Genomic DNA, 24975 nt, shown 5'->3' with positions numbered 1-24975 from the left:
CCAGTGTGCGAACCACTGCGCCAGCTCGCTCGGGTTTGTAATCTGTGTTATTGAGAAATATGATATGTAAAACAAAGACGGAATATGATATGTAAAACAAAGACGAAATATGATATGTAAAACAAAGACGTACGCATTGTGATTGCGTCGCCATTTAAATCAGGCGCGTTCGGAGTTTTCCTCGTCTTGCCCCTGCTCACACTCGGACAGCACGGCGTCGTCGTCGTGGTCGTTGTGTGCAGCCACGCCATAGAGTTATCCACTCCCGCCAGACCACGGCTAGTGTGCCGTCTTCTTGGCCATCCCTGTGTTAGGCGGTAAAATTCCCATATGCCTTCCGTGTTTGCATTGAAAAGTCTGTGTTGGTACCAAAAGTTCTATTCCTACCTGCTCTTGCTGCTACATTCTGTTTATTGCAGTTAATGATACATTTCGACAGCTGCTGAATGCGAAAGTACATTATTCAAATTAGTTTCTTGGGCGGGATGGGAACGTCGTCATGTTGTGTACAATTCTGCAGTTGATTTTTATTTGAGCCAGTAAATACAATTTATTTATAAATATTATAATACAGTCCTATTTAAAGCAAACATTATAAATAATAAGGTTGGTGAGCAACAGATAGTTGCCAGTAAAATGTGTAAGTCATTTGCTTTGTAGTAAGCGTCGTCATTGCGGATGAGCAGGGGATAGTATATTACAAATAATGACACTGTTGTTATATCTGCAATACTAAGGAAGTCTACGATAAGCATCGCGAAGTAGCGACAACATTGAGGAATCGGAAGCTCTACTCGTATGTGACTTTGGTGCATTACCTACTACTATCTGTCTTACATACGTCCTGGAACTGGGACGAGATACAGCTTCTGGTCCCACTTTGTAGTAGTGTATAGGACAGGAAATTGCAGAAAGGACGGATTGGGTTGGCTCCGTTCGCCGTGGAGCGCCTGTGAGGTAGGAACGCAGTCAAGTGTGCTCGCGCGACGTCCCGACGAGGCTGCCCGCGTGCTGCAGGGGTGGAGGCTGGGCGGCAGGTGGGTCGCCAGAGCGCCGGCGGTGACGTCACCGGCCGCGGCGCCCCGCCATGCGCCGGCGCACCTGGTTGGCGGAGTCGTCGCCGGCGCCGAGGCGGCCCCAGTCCTCCTTGATCATGTCGGCCGCCTTCTCGGCGATCATGTAGGTGGGCGCGTTGGTGTGCGCGGCGGGGATCACCGGCATGACGGAGGCGTCGACGACGCGCAGCGCCGCGACGCCGCGCACGCGCAGCCGCGGGTCCACGACGGCGTCCGGGTCCGAGCTGGGCCCCATCTTGCAGGTGCCCGACTGGTGGTAGATGGTGAAGGTCAGGTGCCGCGCCGCGCACTCCCAGTACCTGCAGGGCCAGAGGGCGGATCTGTACCACAGCTACCTGCTCTCTTACGTAGGGCTGTGACTCGAGTTATTCCTCACTTGCCCGTTGTAGGGAATGAACTGCTAAAGAATGAGGACATTCTCGAGACACTGGGGCACCAACATGTTGCGGTAGAATTTCGTTTGTGCTGAAACTAACTCGGAGCCAAACGCAAAACTGTGTGCACGTTCTTGCTCTTACGTTCCTCCCTTTTTAGTCTGTTACTGCTCCAGACGACGTTCACTTAGCAAGACATTGATATCCACTAAATCATTCTATTTATCTGTCCAAATTGCTCTGAGCACTATGGGACTTAACTTGAGGTCATCAGTCCCCTACAACTTAGAACTACTTAAACCTAACTAACCTAAGGACATCACACACATCGATGCCCGAGGCAGAATTCGAGCCTGTGACCGTAGCGGTCACGCGATTCCAGACCGAATATTTATCTGAAATAACTATCTTTCTTCCATAACAGCCTGAGCCAGCTGCTGTGGCCGAGCGGTTCTAGGCGCTTCAGTCTGGAACCGCGCGACCCCTACGGTCGCAGGTTCGAATCCTGCCTCGGGCATGGATGTGTGTGATGTCCTTCGGTTAGTTAGCTTTAAGTAGTTTTTTGGGATTGATGACCTCAAATGTTAAGTCCCATAGTGCTCAGAGCCATTTGAATCATAACAGCCTAAAAATTCTTTATTCTAATTTCCTTCTACATCGCACCTAATAACGTACTTATATCTCTCTATATATGTTTTTAATGCCATCAGCCTCAGATACAATTAGATTGCGTTGCTCAGTATATAATCTCAAGATAAAAAGCTGTTGTCCATGTGAATGACGAGCGATGTGAGTCGTCTGAGAAAGCCTTTATTCCGAAGTATGTAAGTTGAGTTAAAGAAACTAAATGTAGGACCTAGAACAGAAATTTGAAAAAAGAGTACAAACCTGATCGCACTGTAGTAAGTGAAATAACATTCCTTCATTGACAAAAAGCTTCAAAATTATCGTCTATGTTTTCCAGTGTTAATGCAACACATGGAGTTTGGGGAATTAAGTATTTAACTATGAAATGACTACGAGGATGTTTAAGTTCATACAGACATGACCATTTTCAAGCAAATAGTGGCAAAATATTATCGGATTTACATTCCGGTCCAGTCAGGTATTTCAACCGCCACGACATTGAGGCCGAGTAACAACCGACCCTTGTGTTGTGACCGCTAGTCATGAGGTCACAGGTGTTTATTCCATTGCCATACAGCGTGCAGTTTTCGCTTCCCGACCGACGTGTCCACTTCAACCTCGGAGTTCGTGGGTTCTATTCCGTAAGGGGCTGCACGCCACCGCTTTTATTAAAGACTTGCTTGCTTTCTTAGTATCTATAACATTTTTCCTTGTAAATTATTAAAAATACTGGTCCTTTTGGTGCTCTTATATGGTAGACTGTATCTGCTCAACGTTATAATGATCCCGTTCACATGGTGTCCTGTATATGTTTGGGGTTCTGAGTCCTGCCTCGCTTTTCACAAGCCTCAGGAGTGATCCTTAATGGCTGGCTGAGAACTGGCCTCGAGTCCATACCTCTACGTGTTAGTCTGTATCTTCTGTACCGTTATCAGTTACAACCCCTCATATCATAGGTCCTGCAAGTACCAAGAGTGGGGTCAGACAGTAGTTGCTAATGCAGAAATCAGTCAGTTGGCGAAGATTACGAGGAAATGACATGTTACCTCTCAGCTGTCGGTCAGTGACACCCCAGCTAGGTGGGCCTGTATCGGTCTACTGTCGTGTTCCCCTACCCTAAAGGCTCGGCCAACCAGAGAGCGAGCTGCCCGCAAAGGAAGGCCGCTGTGCAGTAAACACGACTAATAGTTGCGATGACTGCCAACTGTGATTCTTATTTCAACTCTCTTCAAGGAAGCGACGAATGTCGTTATATAATATTAACAGTAAACGGGAAGATACGACGAATTCCACTGTGTTTCTAAGGGACTGCTTTGTAGTGAAGACATCATCTTCAGTTATTTTCATGTCTCGTGAACAGCTCGAAACGTTACACGAGCTCAATGGAAAAAAGTCGTGACTAATTCCAGTTGAGGATCGCTAATCCTCCGTTCAGAAGATATAAATGGAAAATATTAAAAGATCCAAGAATTTTATTAAATGATTCTCTAGACTGATACAGTAACATTTCTCTGTGCTCTAGTCTCTGTACAGGGATAATAAAGATAGAATTCTTGACTCAAAGTTGTTGTAGGATATAATTGTAGCAATTGAGGTATGTTTCACACAACAATATTAATGTGGTAGCACATATGATCCAACTATTTCACTGAGGAAGATAGTATTGTGATTCTTCCATTAAAAAGTCACACGAAATTCAAAACGACAGATATCGAAAGACGAAAAGCAAATGAAATCGCTCAACCGAGGGCAGGCCACTGCATCTGACCGGATGGTAGTGCGACCACCCTACATGAAGTATGCTAAGGAACTTGTTCCTCTTGCAGCAGCAGTGTACGGCAGATCGCTACATCCTAGTAATAAGAAAAAAAACCTCTCGTTGTGCCAGTTTTCAAAAAGTGTTGTCGAAACTGCAGGCCTATCTCTCTGACGTCTGTCTGTCTGCAGAACGTTCTACCCTAGCATGTAACTACATTACTGGAGATTTAAAATATTATATGTGGGAAGCAGTGTGGGTTCGTAAAGTAACGATCTTGTGAAACCCAGTTGGCTCTGCTTGTCCACGAGACCCAGGCGATAGATACAGACGTTCAGGTAGATACCCTGTTCCTTGACTTCCATAAGGCGTTCGATACACTTCCGCACTGCCTCCTAATGAACGAAGTACAAGCGTGCGGAATATCAAAAGGTCTGTGTGATTGGACTGTAGAGTTTCTGGCAAACAAAACACAGCATGTCTTTCTCAATGGACAGAAATTTTCAGACGTGAAAATAACTTCAGGCGTACACCAGCGGACTGTTACAGTGCCATTACTCGTAATTTCCTGAGTGCAGGCCTACTTGGATGACCTAGCGGAAGGTCCATGGGACTCTTCGTGGATGATGCTGTCGCATGTGTAGATGTCGCAACACTAGGAAACTGGAGCGAAATGCAGGAATACATGCGTAGGATCGACACTTAGTGCAGGAATTGGTTGTTGCATTTCGATATAATTCAATGTAACGTACTGCGCATAAATAGACAGAAAGACCCATTACTGTAGGATTAGACGATTGCAGAACGATCAATGAAAACAGCCACCTCCATTAAGTATCTAGGAATATGCGTCCGGGGCGGTTTAAGGGGGAACGACAACATAAAACTAGTCGGAGACAGGGCAGATGCCAGACTGAAATTCATTGTGGGAATCCTCAGAAAATGTAGTGCCGTGAACAAAGGAGGTGGCGTACAAAACCTTCGCTCGACCAATACTTGAGTACTGGACGTCAGCCTGGGGTGCGCACAAACTAGAATTGATAAAGGAAATAGAGAAGATCTACAGCAGAACAGGAAGTTTCTTTGAAGGTTTATTCAGTAAGCTCGAAAGTGTCACGTAAATCATCAACCAACTCAAGGGGAAGGTGCTGCAAGACAGACGTTCTGCATCGCCCTGTGGTTTCTTGTTGAAGTTCCGAGAGCGTACGTTCCTAGCAGAGTCACCTTCGCAGGTGCATCTGGCGAAGAGACCTTGAAGGTCAAATCGGAGAGATTCGAGCTCAGACAGACGCTTACCAACAATCGTTCTTCCCGCGATCCACTCGCGACTAGAAGTCGAAGGTGCATTTATTTGCCACGCGGGGTAGCCGCGCCGTCTTAGCCGTGTTGTCACGGTCCGCGCGGCTCCTCCCGTCGGAGGTTCGAGTCCTCGCTCGGGCATTGGTGTGTGTGTTGTACTTAGCGTGTTAGTTTAAGTAGCGTGTAAGCCTAGGGACCGGTGACATCAGCAGTTGGGTCCCATAGTGCTTACCACAAATTTCCAATTATTTGTAATTTTCATCCACATTTCTGTCTTTCTTACCACTTTTTTAGATTTTTGTAACTCGACATGTACAAACGGAACCCTTGTAGGATCGCTTTGTTGTCTGCCTGATAGTAAAGACCAAACACTTCTTCTCAGGGACAGGTGGACGTGTCAAGTTGAAATTTGTGTCACATATCAAGTTCTATGGTCGCTTGGATATTCAAAAAAAAATTTGGGTTTCTAAGTCAGTTGAGTCAATGGATACGGCCATTAATGTCACGTATTATGATACTCGAAAACTCACAGATTAAATCTTACAGGGAACTTCCCGTTGAAATTTGGGAAGACCCAAGGTTTCAAAGGACGAGAGAGGAAAGAACTGAAAATTGTCAGTTTGTAATTACATCATACGAAAAACTATTTTTTTGTCATTTTTTATCTCTCTGTGTGTCTGTCTGTCTCCGTCAGGCTCATTTTTCTCGTGAACAGGTCGGCGTATCAAATTCAAATATATGTCAGTTATCAAGGTCTATGGTCCCTTGGCAGTGAAAAAATTTAAGATTCTAAGTCGATGCAATCAAAAGGTCCGGCCGTTTAGGTAACATATTTTGATACTTGAAAACTCGCCCATCAAAACTCATATGGTATTTCTCGTTGTCTTAGAACCGTGAAATTTGGCAAGAAGCAAGAAGGTTTCGTAGAACAAGTAAAGTAAAAAGCTTGAAAATTGTTAAATTGTATCACATAAAAAAATCTCTTTCCGTTAGAACATATGTTGCATTCATCACTTGTCGAAAGCATAATAAACGAACAATACTGCACGAGAGCCTAAAATGTAAGTTGTAGTCATGTTTTAGGAAGTAAATAAAAACTATTTTATTGACTCGCCTATATCTAAATACATAAACTGAAGTCCCGTGTTCGCTTCTTTTTGTGTGTCTGCGCTAGTCGGAGGAGCTAGTGTAGATATTTTGATGCGCTCTTGAAATTCCCTGGACCGATGTCTTGCCGCCAGTATCTATAAGACAAGCAGAATTGTTGAGATTCTCGAGTCCCAGGATGGGTGAGCTGTATAAAGTCTGCACGGAACCGTCAGTGCGCGTGTGCTACTGGAACGTGGCAAATTTTTGTTATTTCGGTGTGGCGTGTGTTATTGTACAAACGTAGATTTGTAAGCAACGACTCGATTAATTATTCGGTTTTCTGTTCATTTCTCTCACTCTAGTTGCTGCCTTCCTCAATCGAGAGTGATCTAGCGCGCGCGCACACGCCTCCTGTTTGACAGGGACGGTGCCACGGTGTAACGTGTGAGACCTCGGCCAGTTGTGGGCTATGACCACGCAGCCTAACCGCTCACTGTCTAGCAGGATCTGAAGACGGTTTAGTCCTTGTGGAGTGGATTATAATCCTGGATGGAAACACTTATTCCCTGGAGGACGCTAGTGCTCAATAATGACATTTACAGAATTAACCAAATCCTGCTGAAGTTCTGTGGCAACGTGCTCGCGACTTGATTGTCCTTGCTGGCTGTCATAATCTGGATGAACAGATGGCCCGTCACTGCGCTCGCCTGCCCTCCGTCACTTACTTGTCGGTGTTGAATCCCAGAGAGGCGCAGGCGGGTATGGGGATGTCGTGCAGCTTGGAGGCGAAGCGCTGCATCGGCCGCGTCTGGGCGATCTCGATGGTCTTGCGGATGCCGGCCACCATGGTGTCGACGTCCTGGCGGTGCGCGAAGTAGTTGTGGAAGATGCGCGGCTTGGCCTGCGGGTCCCTGCTGCGCAGCATGACGCGCCCGCGGCTCAGCGGACGCATCAGCATGGGCAGCACCATCCACGTGTGCGCCTGCTCGATGGGCCCGTACACCGCCTCGAACAGCTCGTCCTGCACGCCGAAGCCGCGCCGCAGCGTCGGCTCCGACACGATCGAGCCGCCCTGCAAGGCGAGCGTCTTCAAGTGCGCCAAAGCCAGCTGCCTACCCGGCCTTGCGTCAGGTAGCAACAGAAACCAAGCCGAAACAGCATCTGAGGCCAAAACTGTACTCTGTAGCTACGGTAATAAGCCATAACAACCACCATCACCAGCACCATCATCCTGCTCCTGCCCTATGTGTAGCTGTGGTATAACCACACAAGGAAAAAAAAAAAAAAACACCCCAAGGAGATATCACGCTAATACTGTTTAGCACGTCCACCCGCCTTCACAGAGGCTTCATTTCGGGCAGAGAAACAGTGTCCACCAATTTCTACGTGTGTGCGTATCCAGCCGGTGGGACCATTGATGGCTACATCCCAAAAATAGAGCTACCAGACTGTTGTGTGTAATGTTTCACCGCTTTTCCTAATACGGCAGCAAGTCGGGCAAATTGATTCACGTGTGGTCATCGTCATATCCAAATGCGATATCTGCTTTGTGCCATTGTGTCACGTCTCCACATCGACCTCTATTAGTGCACTGATTCCACACAACCCGCTGACACATACAGCGTAAATCAGTTGCCCCTACCGCGGTCCCTTTATGCAACCCGCTGCGTTGTATCTGGCCTTCATAAACCACGCGTGAAATTTTCATATACCGTCGCTCGCTGCGCGCAAACTACTAGTCCTGCAGAAAAAAAAAATCAGCAGAACCTTTTTGTAGGAAATGTAATGCAGATTAGATACGTCTTCGCTGGAGACCGCGGTTATACATTCAAGAAAAACGTACAAAAGTCACCTCCAGAAGCGCATCCACTCCTCGCTCATGCCCCACCAATGAGGATTTCTGGTACGTTATTCGTGGCTCTCCCTCCTACCATTCTACAAAAATTTCAGACGAAGTATTCCCGATATTCAACTTTTTTCGTTTATATTGATTAAGCTACTACGCCGCCAGATGGTCGGCTACTTTGTTAATATTAATTTAAACGCGCCTTGGTAATGAAAGACAACCGACTTTTGTAAACGATAAGCTAAAACTAATTGCGTTGACAATTCGATACAAACTTAAGCCTTCCTACCACAAAAGTTTCGTCGTCAGAAGGTTTGACGAATGTTGTTGTTGTTGTTGTGGTCTTCAGTCCTGAGACTGGTTAGATGCAGCTCTCCATGCTACTCTATCTTGTGCAAGCTTTTTCATCTCCCAGTACCTACTGCAGTCTACATCCTTCTGAATCTGCTTAGTGTATTCATCTCTTGGCCTCCCTCTACGATTTTTACCCTCCACACTGCCCTCCAATACTAAATTGGTGATCCCTTGATGCCTCAGAACATGTCCTACCAACCGATCCCTTCTTCTGGTCAAGTTGTGCCACAAACTTCTCTTCTCCCCAATCCTATTCAGTACTTCCTCATTAGTTATGTGATCTACCCATCTAATCTTCAGCATTCTTCTGTAGCACCACATTTCGAAAGCTTCTATTCTCTTCTTGTCCAAACTATTTATCGTCCATGTTTCACTTCCATACATGGCTACACTCCATACGAATACTTTCAGAAATGACTTCCTGACACTTAAATCAATACTGGATGTTAACAAATTTCTCTTCTTCAGAAACGCTTTCCTTGCCATTGCCAGCCTACATTTTATATCCTCTCTACTTCGACCATCATCAGTTATTTTGCTCCCCAAATAGCAAAACTCCTTTACTACTTTAAGTGCCTCATTTCCTAATCTAATTCCCTCAGTATCACCTGACTTAATTCGACTACATTCCATTATCCTTGTTTTGCTTTTGTTGATGTTCATCTTATATCCTCCTTTCAAGACACTGTCCATTCCATTCAACTGCTCTTCCAAGTCCTTTGCTGTCTCTGACAGAATTACAATGTCATCGGCGAACCTCAAAATTTTTATTTCTTCTCCATGAATTTTAATACCTACACCGAATTTTTCTTTTGTTTCCTTTACTGCTTGCTCAATATACAGATTGAACAACATCGGGGAGAGGCTACAACCCTGTCTTACTCCCTTCCCAACCACTGCTTCCCTTTCATGTCCCTCGACTCTTATAACTGCCATCTGGTTTCTGTACAAATTGTAAATAGCCTTTCGCTCCCTGTATTTTACCCCTGCCACCTTTAGAATTTGAAAGAGAGTATTCCAGCCAACATTGTCAAAAGCTTTCTCTAAGTCTACAAATGCTAGAAACGTAGGTTTGCCTTTCCTTAATCTTTCTTCTAAAATAAGTCATAAGGTCAGTATTGCCTCACGTGTTCCAGTGTTTCTACGGAATCCAAACTGATCTTCCCCGAGGTTGGCTTCTACTACTTTTTCCATTCGTCTGTAAAGAATTCGTGTTAGTATTTTGCAGCTGTGACTTATTAAGCTGATAGTTCGGTAATTTTCACATCTGTCAACACCTGCTTTCTTTGGGATTGGAATTATTATATTCTTCTTGAAGTCTGAGGGTATTTCGCCTGTTTCATACATTTTGCTCACCAGATGGTAGAGTTTTGTCAGGACTGACTCTCCCACGGCCGTCAGTAGTTCCAATGGAATATTGTCTACTCCGGGGGCCTTGTTTCGACTCAGGTCTTTCAGAGCTCTGTCAAACTCTTCACGCAGTATCATATCTCCCATTTCATCTTCTTCTACATCCTCTTCCATTTCCATAATATTGTCCTCAAGTACATCGCCCTTGTATAGGCCCTCTATATACTCCTTCCACCTTTCTGCTTTCCCTTCTTTGCTTAGAACTGGGTTTCCATCTGAGCTCTTGATATTCTCTCCAAAGGTCTTTTTAATTTTCCTGTAGGCGGTATCTATCTTACCCCTAGTGAGATAGGCCTCTACATCCTTACATTTGTCCTCTAGCCATCCCTGCTTAGCCATTGTGCACTTCCTGTCGATCTCATTTTTGAGACGTTTGTATTCCTTTTTGCCTGTTTCACTTACTGCATTTTTATATTTTCTCCTTTCATCAATTAAATTCAATATTTCTTCTGTTACCCAAGGATTTCTACTAGCCCTCGTCTTTTAACTACTTGATCCTCTGCTGCCTTCACTACTTCATCCCTCAAAGCTACCCATTCTTCTTCTACTGTATTTATTTCCCCCATTCCTGTCAATTGCTCCCTTATGCTCTCCCTGAATCTCTGTACAACCTCTGGTTCTTTTAGTTTATCCAGGTCCCATCTCCTTAAATTCCCACCTTTTTGCAGTTTCTTCAGTTTTAATCTACAGGTCATAACCAATAGATTGTGGTCAGAGTCCACATCAGCCCCTGGAAATGTCTTACAATTTAAAACCTGGTTCCTAAATCTCTGTCTTACCATTATATAATCTATCTGATACCTTTTAGTATCTCCAGGGTTCTTCCATGTATACAACCTTCTTTCATGATTCTTAAACCAAGTGTTAGTTATGATTATGTTGTGCTCTGTGCAAAATTCGACCAGGCGGCTTCCTCTTTCATTTCTGTCCCCCAGTCCATATTCACCTACTATGTTTCCTTCTCTCCCTTTTCCTACACTCGAATTCCAGTCACCCATGACTATTAAATTTTCGTCTCCCTTCACAATCTGAATAATTTCTTGTATTTCATCATACATTTCTTCAATTTCTTCGTCATCTGCAGAGCTAGTTGGCATATAAACTTGTACTACTGTAGTAGGCGTGGGCTTCGTATCTATCTTGGCCACAATAATGCGTTCACTATGCTGTTTGTAGTAGCTTACCCGCATTCCTATTTTCCTATTCATTATTAAACCTACTCCTGCATTACCCCTATTTGATTTTGTGTTTATAATCCTGTAGTCACCTGACCAGAAGTCTTGTTCCTCCTGCCACCAAACTTCACTAATTCCCACTATATCTAACTTTAACCTATCCATTTCCCTTTTTAAATTTTCTAACCGACCTGCCCGATTAAGGGATCTGACATTCCACGCTCCGATCCGTAGAATGCCAGTTTTCTTTCTCCTGATAACGACCTCCTCTTGAGTAGTCCCCGCCCGGAGATCCGAATGGGGGTCTATTTTACCTCCGGAATATTTTACCCAAGAGGACGCCATCATCATGTAATCATACAGTAAAGCTGCATGCCCTCGGGAAAAATTACGGCTGTAGTTTCCCCTTGCTTTCAGCCGTTCGCAGTACCAGCACAGCAAGGCCGTTTTGGTTATTGTTACAAGGCCAGATCAGTCAATTATCCAGACTGTTGTCCTTGCAACTACTGAAAAGGCTGCTGCCCCTCTTCAGGAACCACACGTTTGTCTGGCCTCTCAACAGATACCCCTCCGTTGTGGTTGCACCTACGGTACGGCTATCTGTATCGCTGAGGCACGCAAGCCTCCCCACCAACGGCAAGGTCCATGGTTCATGGGGGGGGGGGGGGGGGGGTTGACGAATAGAACGATGTAATTGTTTATTTTATGCTGTTAAAATTCACAAAATTGTTAGGTAAAATATACACAGATGTCAATTTTACGATTTCAAAGTATTCATCTAAGTTGGTCGCGTAATAAGGCGAGTGATGAAGAGCGAAAAGAGGTCAAATGTGGGAAATAATTTATGCAGTAGGTGTTTCATAACGAAGTTACTAATCTATGTTTACGCTTCAGGCAATGTGATGCAAAACAAAGTAGGGAAACGGCTAACTACTCATTGTTTGAAGACCAGATATTATAATTGCGAATTTCGTAAGGCACAGTTATGACAATGTCAGAAACTTTAAAGACAACCAATGTATCAAGAGGCGCGGGAAAAGTGAAGAATGCCAACCTTGACATGAAGGATGAACAGAGAGGAGCAGAGGAACGAAACAACCGGAATGGTGAAATCTTCGAGTTTACAACGGCTATGTTGACAAGTTATTTAGAAATGAGGATGTGGGAAACTGAACTCTGTGATTGACCAATAGTTCAGGGGGTAAGAAAGGTGATGCTACGTCGTTCTCTCTAGGGCTAAAACTGGTTTCATCTGTTGCGGCGCTTAACAGTGTTTCTGCCGCTGCTGCCTTCTGGTCTCCGCGCTGTGCAGCAGTCCTGTCCGGCTGCACTCTAACCCAGCTCTCCGTTGGACTTTGTGTGCTAATGAACATGTTACGGAACTAGATATTTTCCTTCATATTCCTGGCAAACCAGTAGATCATTTCATGCATAATGCCTTCTACAAGTGGCGTTCCATAATCATTTACACTGCACTTATTGTAGCAGTCGTTAAGAACCTCTATGCCTCGGCAGATACATGCAACTTTCTGAGCGTAGTCTTCGTTAAGCTACACAAACTTGTGCCCCCGATATGGTAACTTCTGTGCGCCCCTCTTCGAACCACTTTTTTGGAGTGTGACGCACCCATCTCAGGAGAGCAGTTCGGAGCTCCTGGAGGTCTGCGAAATGATGGCTGCACAGAGATTTCTTCATAGACCAGAATAGGTGGTAATCACAAGGGACAAGTCAAGAGAATATGGTGTGTGTGTGGCAGTACCTGGAACCCTTAGACGGCAACTGCAGCTGTCCTTGTCCGACTCGTATGGTGGCGACTGTTGTATTGCAAGAACACTCCTTTCACTATAGTCGACATAATCGTCTTGAGAGATTCAGCAACTGTATAAATATTTAAGATAATTCTCTTTTATTGTTCCGTCTCGATTCCGCATTTTTAGTTAGATGACATGTTTTTATCACTGCCGATCACCTTCGGACCCAAGTAGTTGCGTCAGCAACCCGTCTGGACTACTGAGAACAACACATCAGAGAATTATCTTAAACACTCCTTTCGTCCATTTTCGTACCAGAACTGCATGGCGCAACCTCCAAAGTGCCTTCACTTAGGAGGCGCTGTTAGTGGTGGTCACTGGTTCTAGCCAGTCCATGGGGAGGTTTCCGTCCTCGTCCCAAGAGATTGTGGCCATGCTTTTTTCCACTGAAGACGCTGCACGGAATTTTTTCGGCAGCAGCCTGCCTGTATGTTTCCACCCCACTTATTTGGCCCTGGTCTCCTTCTCACGGTAGTAGAGCCAAGTCTCGTCGCCAGTCACGTGTTTGGACATAAAACCTTCTGGATCCTGGCTCTGCAGAGTGCTTCTGACAAGTTCTCAGGCCGGCTCCAGTTCATTGAAGATGATGCAACGGTTCTCCTGAATATGTCTTTCCACTCTTGAAATCTTGACTGTTATTACTCCACTGACCGTTGGGTGCGGCTATTTTACCAGTCAGCCGCACAGGTGTACACGGTTTCTGGTGACATGCTGCCACAGTGTTTACAACCTCTTTCCACAGAAACCACGACCTCCAGCATTGTCCTTGATGATCACAGTGTATGTTGCCCCATCACGAAATGACAGCGATCGGGAAAATGGGCTATACTGTGCAGGGAATACGCTTTTAGTGATCATTCTGCCACCTAGGGGTAGAACAAAGTACTACATACTTACAGATGTAATGATGCTTCAGACGCCGAATCATGAACGATGGGAAAAGCAAAGTGTAAATCAATACGGAACGCCCCTCGTGTAAATTAAAAGAAAGGGCAGATGTTCTTGTTGAGGTGTTTAGGAGGAAGGAAGGAAGAAAGGAAGGAAGGAAAGAAAGAAAGAAAGAAAGAAAGAGAGAGAGAGAGAGAGAGAGAGAGAGAGAGAGAGAGCGCTGTAGAAGATAGAGTGCTAGCGAGTCGCCACCTGGAAGAGCAGCTCCATGTCGGCGTAGCCGTCAGGGTCCTTCTCGTTGGCGAGGTCGTAGAAGGCGAGCGCCTCGCAGCCGCCGGGCACTGCCATGGGCCCCCGGTGGTAGGCCAGGTAGTCGACATAGTAGTCGCGGTTCTCCAGGATCGTGTCCGTGCGCAGCGAGACGCTCTCGTTCACCACGAACGTCAGCCCGCCCAGCGCGATGTGGTCCATCAGGTTGTAGCCCACCTGAAACGGCCGGCACACGGGTCAGGACTACTCTGGAAGCTCGCTCTCGAATACTGGATTTACGCCTCAGCTACTAGAATGTCATTGGACGTAGTAAACTACGACTGGAGAAACACCTTCAGTCGGTAAGTCTAATGCCTAATTATAACCTGTCTTTTGTTCAATAATTAATCTGTCATGACTTGTACAAACTTCTGGGCTGCTCGCGATGTGAAGCAGCGGCCACAGTTTCTAGTGTGACTGCGTTAGCGCCTGCTGCTTCACTCGCGTAGAATGTGTGGTTTGCACAGTCTGTTCGTCTTTTTTTCATTTAACAGAATTTTTATTTTGTTCACAAATTGCAACATCTCGTAAACGTTTCACCCTAATTAAGACCGTAGAGCAATGGTCTTTCCCGATTTCTGACTAAAAAGTGATTCCGGTAGCTGTAGGTGTTTGTTAATCCTGCCTTTTGAGTTTTTGTGATGATTTTTCCATAGAAACTTTCATCCTCTAGGACACATATCTTTAGGAGTAAAGAACGAATCTTCACAGATTTGGATGTACTTCATTTTAATAATAGTAAATCTAAACATTTACATAAAAATTTTCATCCTCTTTTTCACCCCCTTAGAGGTCAAACACCGACACACTATTTTTTTTACATCCAACCGAGAAGCCAAGTACCAGTTTGCTGAAATTCAGTTTCAAAAATGCTTTCATAATAACATATTTGCATGAAAAACTTTCATCTCCTATTTTAACCTTTTCGGGGGTTTAATTTCCAAAAACAATGAAAAGTCTTTTTCTTAATTTCTAACTGAGAAGTTAATTGCCAGTTTTCGTGGTTGAAGCTATTAAAATGGTTTAGTACTATATTAATAATAATTTATTTAAAAAAATCATGCGTAAGTGGCCGGCCAGGGTGACCGAGCGCTTCTAGGCGTTACAGTGTGGAACCGCGGTCGCAGGTTCGAATCCTGCCTCGGGCACGGATGTGTGTGATGTCCTTAGGTTAGTTAGTTTTAAGTAGTTCTAAGTTCTAGGCGACTGATGACCTCAGAAGTTAAGTGTCACAGTGCTGAGAGCGATTTTAACAACGCATAGGTGCTAAAATTCTAAAAATGACGAAACATCTGTTTCTTCATTTCTAATGAACAAACGAGATACCAATTTTTTTGTAGTTCTAGCTTCAGATTTGCCTTAATAGCGACTTATGTTGAAAACACATCTCATCCCCTATTTCACGCGTTTAGGGGTGTAATTTGGAAGAATCCCTCTTTGAACGATGCCTACAGTGTAATATCAACATCCTCTCCAAACTTCATGCTTCTCTCCTTAGCTTTTGGGTGGGCAATGATAGGTTAGTCAGTCAGGACATTTCCTTTTACATTTAGGGCGGCAGATTGAAGCTTCCTGGCAGATTAGAACAGTTTGGAAATGGCGGAAGTGAAACTGTCAGGACGGGTCGTGAGTGGTGCTGGGACAGCTCACTTGGGTGAGCGTTTGCACACGAAAGGCAAAGGTCCCAGGTTCGAGTCCTCGACTGGCACACAGTTTAAATCTGCCAGGAAGTTTCGAAACCGTGCACACTCCGCTGCAGGCTGGAAATTCATTCTGCTGTACTGTGATTGTTGTAATGCTTACGACTGGGAAATTTCATACATCTCCGAGACGAGTTCGATACTTCGTGTGAATAAGGACAAGTAGTAGTTTCTGCAACTCTTTCCACTTGGATTATTTTGTAAATATAATAATAAATTGTCCCTTCCTTTACCGCACTCCTTCCACCACTACGCACAACACCACCGACGCTGGTACCTGACGCCATAACCACCCTGGCCACTTTAAAATTGCTGTTGTGTTACATGTAGCCTCCTGACACCAGTTGCGACTCCGCTGACATGAACCTCATCTTCCACAAAATGTTGTTGTTGTTGCTGTTGTGGTCTTCAGTCCTGAGACTGGTTTGATTCAGCTCTATCCTGTGCAAGCTTCTTCATCTCCCAGTACCTATCCCTTGATGCCTCAGAACATTTCCTACCAACCGATCCCTTCTTCTGGTCAAGTTGTGCCACAAACTCCTCTTCTACCCAATTCTGTTCAATACCTCCTCATTAGTTATGTGATCTACGCATCTAATCTTCAGCATTCTTCTGTAGCACCGCATTTGGATAGCTTCTATTCTCTTCTTGTCCAAACAATTTACCGTCCATGTTTCACTTCCATACATGGCTACACTCCATACAAATACTTTCAGAAACGACTTCCTGACATTTAAATCTATACTCGATGTTAACAAATTTTTCTTCTTCAGAAAGGCTTTCCTTGCCATTGCCAGTCTACATTTTATATCCTCTCTACTTCGACCATCATCAGTTATTTTGCTCCCCAAATAGCAAAACTCCTTTACTACTTTAAGTGTCTCATTTCCTAATCTAATGACCTCAGCATCATCCCACTTAGTTCGACTACATTGCATTATCCTCGTTTTGGTTTTGTTGATGTTCATGTCATACCCTCCTTTCAATACACTGTCCATTCCATTCAACTGCTCTTCCAAGTCCTTTGCTGTCTCTGACAGAATTACAATGTCATCGGCTAACCTCAAAGTTTTTATTTCTTCTCCATGGATTTTAATTCCTACTCCGAATTTTTCTTTTGTATCCTTTACTGTTTGCTCAATATACGGATTGAAAAACATCAGGGATAGGCTACAACCCTGTCTCACTCCCTTCCCAACCACTGCTTCCCTTTCCTGTCCATCGACTCTTATAACTGCCATCTGCTTTCTGTGCAAATTGTAAATAGGCTTTCGCTCCCGGTATTTTACCCCTGCCATCTTCAGAATTTGAAAGAGAGTATTCCAGTGAACATTGTCAAAAGCTTTCTCTAAGTCTACAAATGCTAGAAACGTAGGTTTGCCTTTCCTTAATCTTTATTCTAAGATAAGTCGTAGGGTCAGAATTGCCTCACGTGTTCCAACATTTCTACGGAATCCAAACTGATCTTCCCCGAGGTCGGCTTCTACCAGTTTTTCAATTCGTCTTGATTTGACAGTAGAGAACAACCAATAAATTAGATATACCATGTATCGTTTCACTGCTGGCCAGGCCATAGCATCTTCATCTTGGCCGTTATGTTCACGAGGACCAGCTCGTGGCATGTAATGGTTTGAATGGGTGCAGATTTGTCCAATCTGGGCCTGGTCGTAGTCAGTACCCTCTAGTCTGGCACAGGGGTAGTAACTTTCCCAGAAGGACAGCTGTTTTCCAGCGCATGTTGTAAATACACTTCCGACATATTCCGGTAGAAAGCAGCACTTTCGTAGGAGAGCTTTCAGTGCCAGCGGGGAGTAGTCAATGAAAATGGCTGCATTGTGCTTCAGAAGCTGATTCCCTGAAAGGGCTGAATGTCGAAATTCTTTCATGGAGCTTAGCAGATCGTAGTTCTGGTGTGTCGTCCGGGGCAGCGGTGACGTTTTATATAGCATTTCTTAAATCGATTGTTACAGTCATTTATGATCGACACAGTTATTTTTCCATTACGGAAAGTTTAATGTAATTCTGTTCACTCGTGTTCTAGTTAACTAGAAGAGTGTTGCAGTGTAGTGACTGCCCTCGTGCGCGGTAAGGAGTTATCTGACCCGAGATCGGCAGCCATTATGTAGGTGAAAGTGACGATTAAAAGAGAGAAGACAGACTGGTGCCCCTGGGGACCTGGGCCGTGGCGCCTTTCGGGTTCTCGACGCGCCCGCCGCCCGCGCCGCTCACCTTGAGGTCCTGCAGCACGGGGATGGCCATCTCCTGGAGGTGGTCGCGCGGCCCCACGCCGGACAGCATCAGCAGCTGCGGGCTGTTGATGGCGCCGGCGGACAGGACCACCTCGCGCGTGGCCCGCACGTAGTGCCGCCGGCCGTCGCGCACGTACTCGACGCCGCGCGCGCGCATCGTCCGCGGGTCGACGTCCACCCTGGTGACCAGCGAGCGCTTGCGCACGTGCAGGTTGGGCCGCTGGCGCGCCGGGTGCAGGAAGGCGCGCGACGCCGACCACCGAGTGCCGTTGCGCATCGTGTCTGCCGGCCGAAGCGAAGCGCGCCGCCTTAGTCTCGCGTCGGCTAGGTAAGGACCGTCGGGCCCTCTCCCATCTCCGACGAGGATTCCGCATATTCGGTCGGTCCGCAAGTTCGTAGCGTTTTTTGTTTTCCATGTTGGTACTCCTGTCGCTAGGGGTTTACTACCGGTTGTCGTTTTTATTTGTATTGCGCTGTTGCACCCCGAGTTTACTTATTGTCAATTTGTCATTTGGAGATGGTGAGTTGAGTTGTGGAGAACAGAAAATGGAGTCTCAAGTGGAGAAATCTGAACATTTTCGACATGTTCTTCTCTTTGGGTTCAGTAGAATGGTGACAGCATCAGAGGCAGCCCGAAACATTTGCGCCCTTATGGGGATCATGGAGTTCGACAGAGTACGGTAAGAAAATGGTTTTCACGTTTTAAGGAGGATCGTTTCGACGTTACTGACTCTCCACATTCAGGAAGATCTTCAGCGTTCGATGCAGACGGTTGAGACGCATTAATCCACAGTGATCCACGTCAGTACTCAGAAACTGGCGAATGTGTTGAACTGTCATCATTCTACCATCGTGTCACATTTGCGTGCAAGGGGAACGTTCAAAAATCGGAGGGGTATGGATACCGCATGCCTTCAGCCAAAATCGCAAAAATCGGCGGTTGGCCATATCTGCATCACTGCTTGCTCGCATCAGTTAGCTGGTGAGCAACGCCGGCCATTCCTACCGTGCATTGATATGGGTCACGAGAAATTCTCTCTTCATCGTAACGTAAGGAAACGAAGGGAATGATTGAGCCCAGGCAAAGCAGCAACTTCCCGTACAAAGAACTGCGCGGATACACCAAAGATAATGATTACCATCTGATGAAACAGCGACGGCGTGAAATAACCGCAGAAATCAATGCGGGACGTACGACTAACGTATCCGTTTGGGCAGTGCGGCAACATTTGGTGTTAATGTGCGATGGCAGCAGGCGACCGACGCGAGTGCCTCTACTAACAGGTAGACATCTCCGACAGCGACTCTCCTGGGTTCGTCACCATTCCTGGTTTCCCTAGACTACTGGAAAACCGTGGCCTGCTCAGGTGAGTCCCGATTTCAGTTGGTAAGAGTCGATGGTGTAGTACTAATTGACTAATTGCCTCCCGGGGGTGTAACCAACACAGCTGACATTTACTGTCAACAGCTGAGACGTCTTGCAGAGACAGCCCAAGACAACGACCGGAAAACTGACAAAAACACTGTGCACCAGTTCTTTTGGGAAGTGGGAAGTCATTCCGCACCCACTTTTTTCACCTGATCTTACGCCCTCAGATGTTCACCTTTTCCACACCCTATCGAACTGCCTTCAAAGAAGTTCTTCCTTTCCCGAAGAAAATACAGTCGCGGAATGGAAAAGTTACCCCAGAGTTGGCAGACTTTCGTTTATAGTGAAGGAGAATATATTATTGAAGACTAAAGTCCCTGCTGTATGTATCTGTTGTCTCTATTAAACGTATGGAAAAACGCTACGAACTTACGCACCAACCCAGTATTTAACGTCGTAGTCACGTGATGACACAGATATAAAAAGACTTAAATTTAATATGCGGCACAATACTTGTAAGTAGCTACAACGTGAAAAGTGGAAGAAAATTATGTTAACATCTTTAACTTCCGTTCCCCTGCCGTCCTCAGCTGCGTGTAATATTATGTTAGTAATTATTACTGTGGATCCGTCTTATTATAACGGAATAAAACCAAGTTTTCGTGCCATATGCGCTCCGTCTTTATTTTTTACAAGGCATCTACAATAGCCTTAAATATTGGATATTTTAAAAACACTTGTCACGTATTTCTACAGAAGGTAGTATTGGTGAAAACTAGACGAAAGGTTCCTGAAATTTTATGCCTGGAAACCAATAGCTGTGGATACATTTGCCGTTGAAGATCCACAGTTCACAGCATGCATTTTATGTATGGTTGATGCAGAATTCAAGAGAGATATCGTAAGTAATTCCGACAACCACATGTGTCGGTAGATGAGAGTGCTCGAGAAATCGTGGAGATCATCACCATGATCGCGTCAGTATCTGTGTTACGGCCCAAAAACCGGACGGCCACACCAAAGACGGCGACGTACATCGATATCACAGACATTAGCAACGTATCGGTGCAGTCTGCAACGACGAATGGGAGACACTTCTGAAGACACAACATTCTTTCACGACCACAGCGGCATCGCACGGAGGTCTATATAGAGCCGAGCATGGAGTCGCGCCATCCGATTCGTGACTTCCAATGAAGCAGTCATCATAATCCAGTTCGGACGCCAAAACTAATCAAGTCTCAGATGCCACTGTACTTTTGTAACTGTTGAACTTCGCACTTCAAGAGAAGAGTTTGTAATTGTGTGTATCAAGTGATGCTTCACTGTTGAAAGACAGCTGTAAATTCAACACTCTCCTGTGGCAATGGATTCTATAAAATTATGTAAATCTTTTTATGATACTCGCAATGAAGTCAACTAATCTCTGATATGTTGTAGTTTCGATCAGCCATCTGCCACAGCAATCAAAGGAGCCACAGTTATGACCGTATGATTGTAGTTTGGTAAGGTCATAACGGTATTAATGTTAGGGCAGGAATCGTCGGTGACGCATTCTTAGGGTGGGTAATTCGCGTTACCAAGCAGATCACTAGTCGCTGTATATCACAGATTTCTGCGCGATGAGTTACGAAAATGTTACACACGCAGAAAGACGACTACTTGGTTTAAGCCTGACCGGTCATCACCCCGTGTTCTACGGATCGTGCGACAGTAGCTCACCAGCATGTGTCTTGGGCGGTGGACTGGTCGAGGAGGTTCAGTAACTCGACTTCTCCGTTCACCGGGCTTGAATCCGTTTGTTTTCTGCATATGGGACATTTAAAGGTATCAGTGCATGCCCCACCCATCGAGAATGCGCAGACGAAGCAGGAACATGTGACCAACGCATGTGAATCAGTTAGATTGAAGCCACTTATATTTGAAAATGTGCGCGATTCACTGCGAATAAGGGCTGAGGAATGAGGGGGGATGCGCTTGCAACCACATCTTGCCCTGCCCATAGTGTCTACTTCTACGTAACGGACAGACGGGAATAAGAGAACACATTGATCCATATCTCAACAGTTATTGGCTTCTGGACATATTACAGGAACTTTTGTTGTATGTTTGACCAATACTGACACCTGTGGGAATATGTGATGTTTCATTGAACCACCTTGTATACACATATCTATGTCTATACAATTCGCTCCACGTACTGGACATTATACATTGCGGATATAAACAGTTTTGGCACTTTCTGTTTTCTATGACGTAATAATACACCTGAAATTTCTGCTTACAAATTGTGTAGCTCGCGCTAGAAATGTGTTCTTCTTCCAGTTTCACAGCTGTTGTTCCTCTGCTTACTGCCATGCGAAATTTCGTTTCCACAGCACTAGAAATTTGAGGCACATTTGCTTGACGTTACGTTTCGGATGCTATTGCCCACTGTTGAATTTTATTTGCAACTCTCAATTGTTGAAGATATGTCTCTATAATAAGGCAAAAAATAAATATAACATAAAAGAACCAATTTATACACGTAGTCATAGTAAAACGACTACACACACACACACACACACACACACACACACACACACACACAGTGATTTGAGTTGTCACAAACTTACGATAGAGAGTTGGCAATACGAAATTTCGAATGGCAGTAGACAGAAGAACAGCAGTAAAATCGAAAAAAAAAACCACATGCAGAGCAGGATCTACGAAATGTGTAAGCAGAAAGTATTACTACGTCGTAAAAAACAAAAATGAACTGTCAGAAACTGAATGTTTAATGTCCAATATACAAACAAATATTATAAAAATAAGTATGTACGTATTTCAGGTCAATGAAGATGGCTTGCAAGTAATGAAGGTGAAACGCGTATGTCACGAAATATTGGTTTTATTCAGTTTTTACTAGATGGATATATAATTATCAATATAAGTTTATATTATCTCATGAAAAGTAGAAAAAGTGGAAGCAGGCCATAGGCAGCAATGGATGTGAGAGAATGGATGAAAGGGTTGGGAGACGGGACGGGGAGAGAGAGAGAGAGAGAGAGAGAGAGAGAGAGAGACCAACGTGATGGGTGATGGAGACACAAGTAACGGTGAGAGCAAGAAAATGGCGTGGCTGATTGAGCAACGAATTTTGTTTACTTTTTGACAGGCAGGAAACTGGCTTTATGTGCTATTTTTGTAGGGAAACGCTTTGAGGTTGGCAAAAGAAAGTGCTTCGAAAGTTTTCTTAAATGCAAACAGCGCACAGAACGGTGTTCAGAGTGGAGTTTTCATTGCCGCTGACAGAAGTATCAGAGCAATAGTTTTCGAATGCTTTTGTTTTATGGATGAGCACTGCTAAAATACTAGATATGTGTGACTTTGTGTTGTTATTAAGACGGTGGTTGTACGTGTTGCTCTTTAAGTTACGAATAGTAAATCCATTTTCGTTGTGGACGTCATATTTGATGTTGCAGAAAGTGTTTGTGATCTGTTTTCTCTCTGTCGTTTCGTGTCTTTTCTATGTCCACCTGGTACCGCAGGCAGTAGGTGCTCCTACTCTGTCTAACAGCTTACTATTGAACTTTGGAGTGCATCAAAATTTGGTGTCGGACCGTGACTGGCCCCTCTTTCACGGACAATGCGCTAATCGGCTGAGCTATCCAATCACGACTCGCCACTCGCCCTCACGGACAGAACTGCAACGCACTGTGAAAGATTATTTCTGGAAACAACGGCTTCTGTACAGTGAAGCCGTTTCTTGGGAAAGAGGCAAGATGGCAGCGTTGAAGCTTTGAGGGAGAGTAGTGAGCTGTAACTGAGTAGCTGAGGCAGTAAGGGCGTTAGCCCAGTCTTTAAGACGACTGTCTGTGAAAGACAGGCAGGCGTCTGTGTTCCACTTCCGGTTCACCATATAATATTAATATGAGGAAGACTCAAAACAGCACACACTCCAGGGGACAGCGAAACATCCATTCGGGATTAAATTATGTTTAATGTCTGATCTTGCGGAGCGGAATGTTGGTGGTGACCATCTCCTAGTGAGAGATTTGAAGGTAATTTGTTCTATAAAAAATAGAGCTATAGGGTTCTCAAAGTACGAAGGCTATCCACAAAGTACATTACGTTTTGGAATTAAAAATAAATAAAGTATTTCAAATTTTTTTTATTATATACAGATGAAAGCCACACTTAAATACTACTTTTCTACATAGTTGCCATTTAAATTAAGGCACTTATCGTAGCGATGGACGAGCTTGGAAATTCGTTCGTCGTAAAATTCGGCCGCCTGCGCCTTCAACCACGTGGTTACCTCTTCTTTTGGGACAGAAAAGGTGTGATTTTTGTGGATTTCCTGGAAAGAGGCACTAGAATAAACTCTCAAAGGTATTGCCAAACTCTGCACAACGTCAGAAGAGCAATACAAAACAAGCGCAGGGGAAAGTTGGGCTCAAAGATCTTGCCGATTCACGACAACGCCCGGACCCACACGGCAAATGCCACTCGTGAAGTTCTCGAATCTTTTAAGTGGGAGTTGTTTCCTCATCCGCCGTACAGTCCCGACCTGGCACCGAGCGACTTCCACTTATTCCCAGCAATGAAGAAGTGGTTGGCTGTGCAGCGTTTTGATGACGACGCACAGCTTCAAGAAGAGGTAACCACGTGGTTGAAGGCGGAGGCGGCTGAATTTTACGACGAACGAATTTCCAAGCTCGTCCATCGCTACGATAAGTGCCTTAATTTAAATGGCAACCATGTAGTAAAGTAGTATTTAAGTGTGGCTTTCATCTGTATATAATAAAAAAAATTTCAAATACTTTATTTATTTTTAATTCCAAAACGTAATGTACTTTGTGGATAGCCCTCGTAGCAACCGCTACGAGCGATCACGTGACTTTCGGGATACATATGTCGATACACACGGAAGTACAACTGGGAGTTGTTTGTTAGTGAAAATGAGATTTCAGCACGAACTGCTGGAGCGAGCGGCCTCGTAGCGCTGAGGAAGGCGGCGTGCGGGCGGCGGCACTCACTCTGCAGGTAGGAGAAGCCGGTCTGCGTGGCGCCGTTGTAGTCGACGATGGGCATGCCCATCTCGTGGGCCGCCTCGACGAAGGCCTGCGCCAGCGGGGAGCGGTAGGGCGCGTAGCTGACGGTGAGCGGGCCGCCCGTGCGGTGGTACTTGGTGTCGCGCGCCAGCTCCGGGATCGACATGTCCTCCGACTTCAGGAAGTACCTGCAACGCGCCGTGCCATCGTCTGCAAGTTGCTTTCACTTTGTGCTCCGAAAGTGGACCCTCAGCCAAGTCAATTTCACACCGATTGTAATTTCTCTCTCAGAGAAAATACCGTAAATCATCCTCACTATGAAGGAGCATAATACGTGCACTGGCGTGACAAAAGTCGTGGGGCACCGGCATGCACATACACAGGTGGCGTACACAACGTATAAAAGGGCAGTGCATAGACGGAGCTGTCATTTTACTTACAAGGGAACCTCCACATCGCACGCCCCTCAGATTTAGTCATAAGTTGGCACAGTGGATAGGCCTTGAAAAACTGAACACAGATCAATCGAGAAAACAGGAAGAAGTTGTGTGGAACTATGAAAAAAATTAGTAAAATATACAGACTGAGTAGTCTATGTGCAAGATAG

General features: G+C 45.1%; 1 protein-coding gene across 1 annotated transcript in view; it reads right to left on the bottom strand.

The window, feature by feature from the left end:
• Nucleotides 1-520: 520 nt before the first annotated feature.
• Nucleotides 521-24975, bottom strand: part of LOC124711867 (glucose dehydrogenase [FAD, quinone]) — a 116226-nt gene continuing 91771 nt past the window's right edge. The window contains exons 4-8 of the mRNA XM_047242106.1: nt 24354-24556; nt 17944-18245; nt 13958-14191; nt 6947-7293; nt 521-1375 (exon numbers count right to left, since the gene is read on the bottom strand). Of these exons, the coding sequence (XP_047098062.1) occupies nt 1066-1375; nt 6947-7293; nt 13958-14191; nt 17944-18245; nt 24354-24556 (1396 nt within the window). The 3' untranslated portion in view covers nt 521-1065. The remainder of the gene's footprint in view (nt 1376-6946; nt 7294-13957; nt 14192-17943; nt 18246-24353; nt 24557-24975) is intronic.

This window comes from Schistocerca piceifrons, chromosome 8, assembly GCF_021461385.2.
Source record: "Schistocerca piceifrons isolate TAMUIC-IGC-003096 chromosome 8, iqSchPice1.1, whole genome shotgun sequence".
Classification (NCBI taxonomy): domain Eukaryota; kingdom Metazoa; phylum Arthropoda; class Insecta; order Orthoptera; family Acrididae; genus Schistocerca; species Schistocerca piceifrons.
Note: the sequence above shows the minus strand (reverse complement) of the source record. Positions and strands in the feature narration are given on the sequence as shown.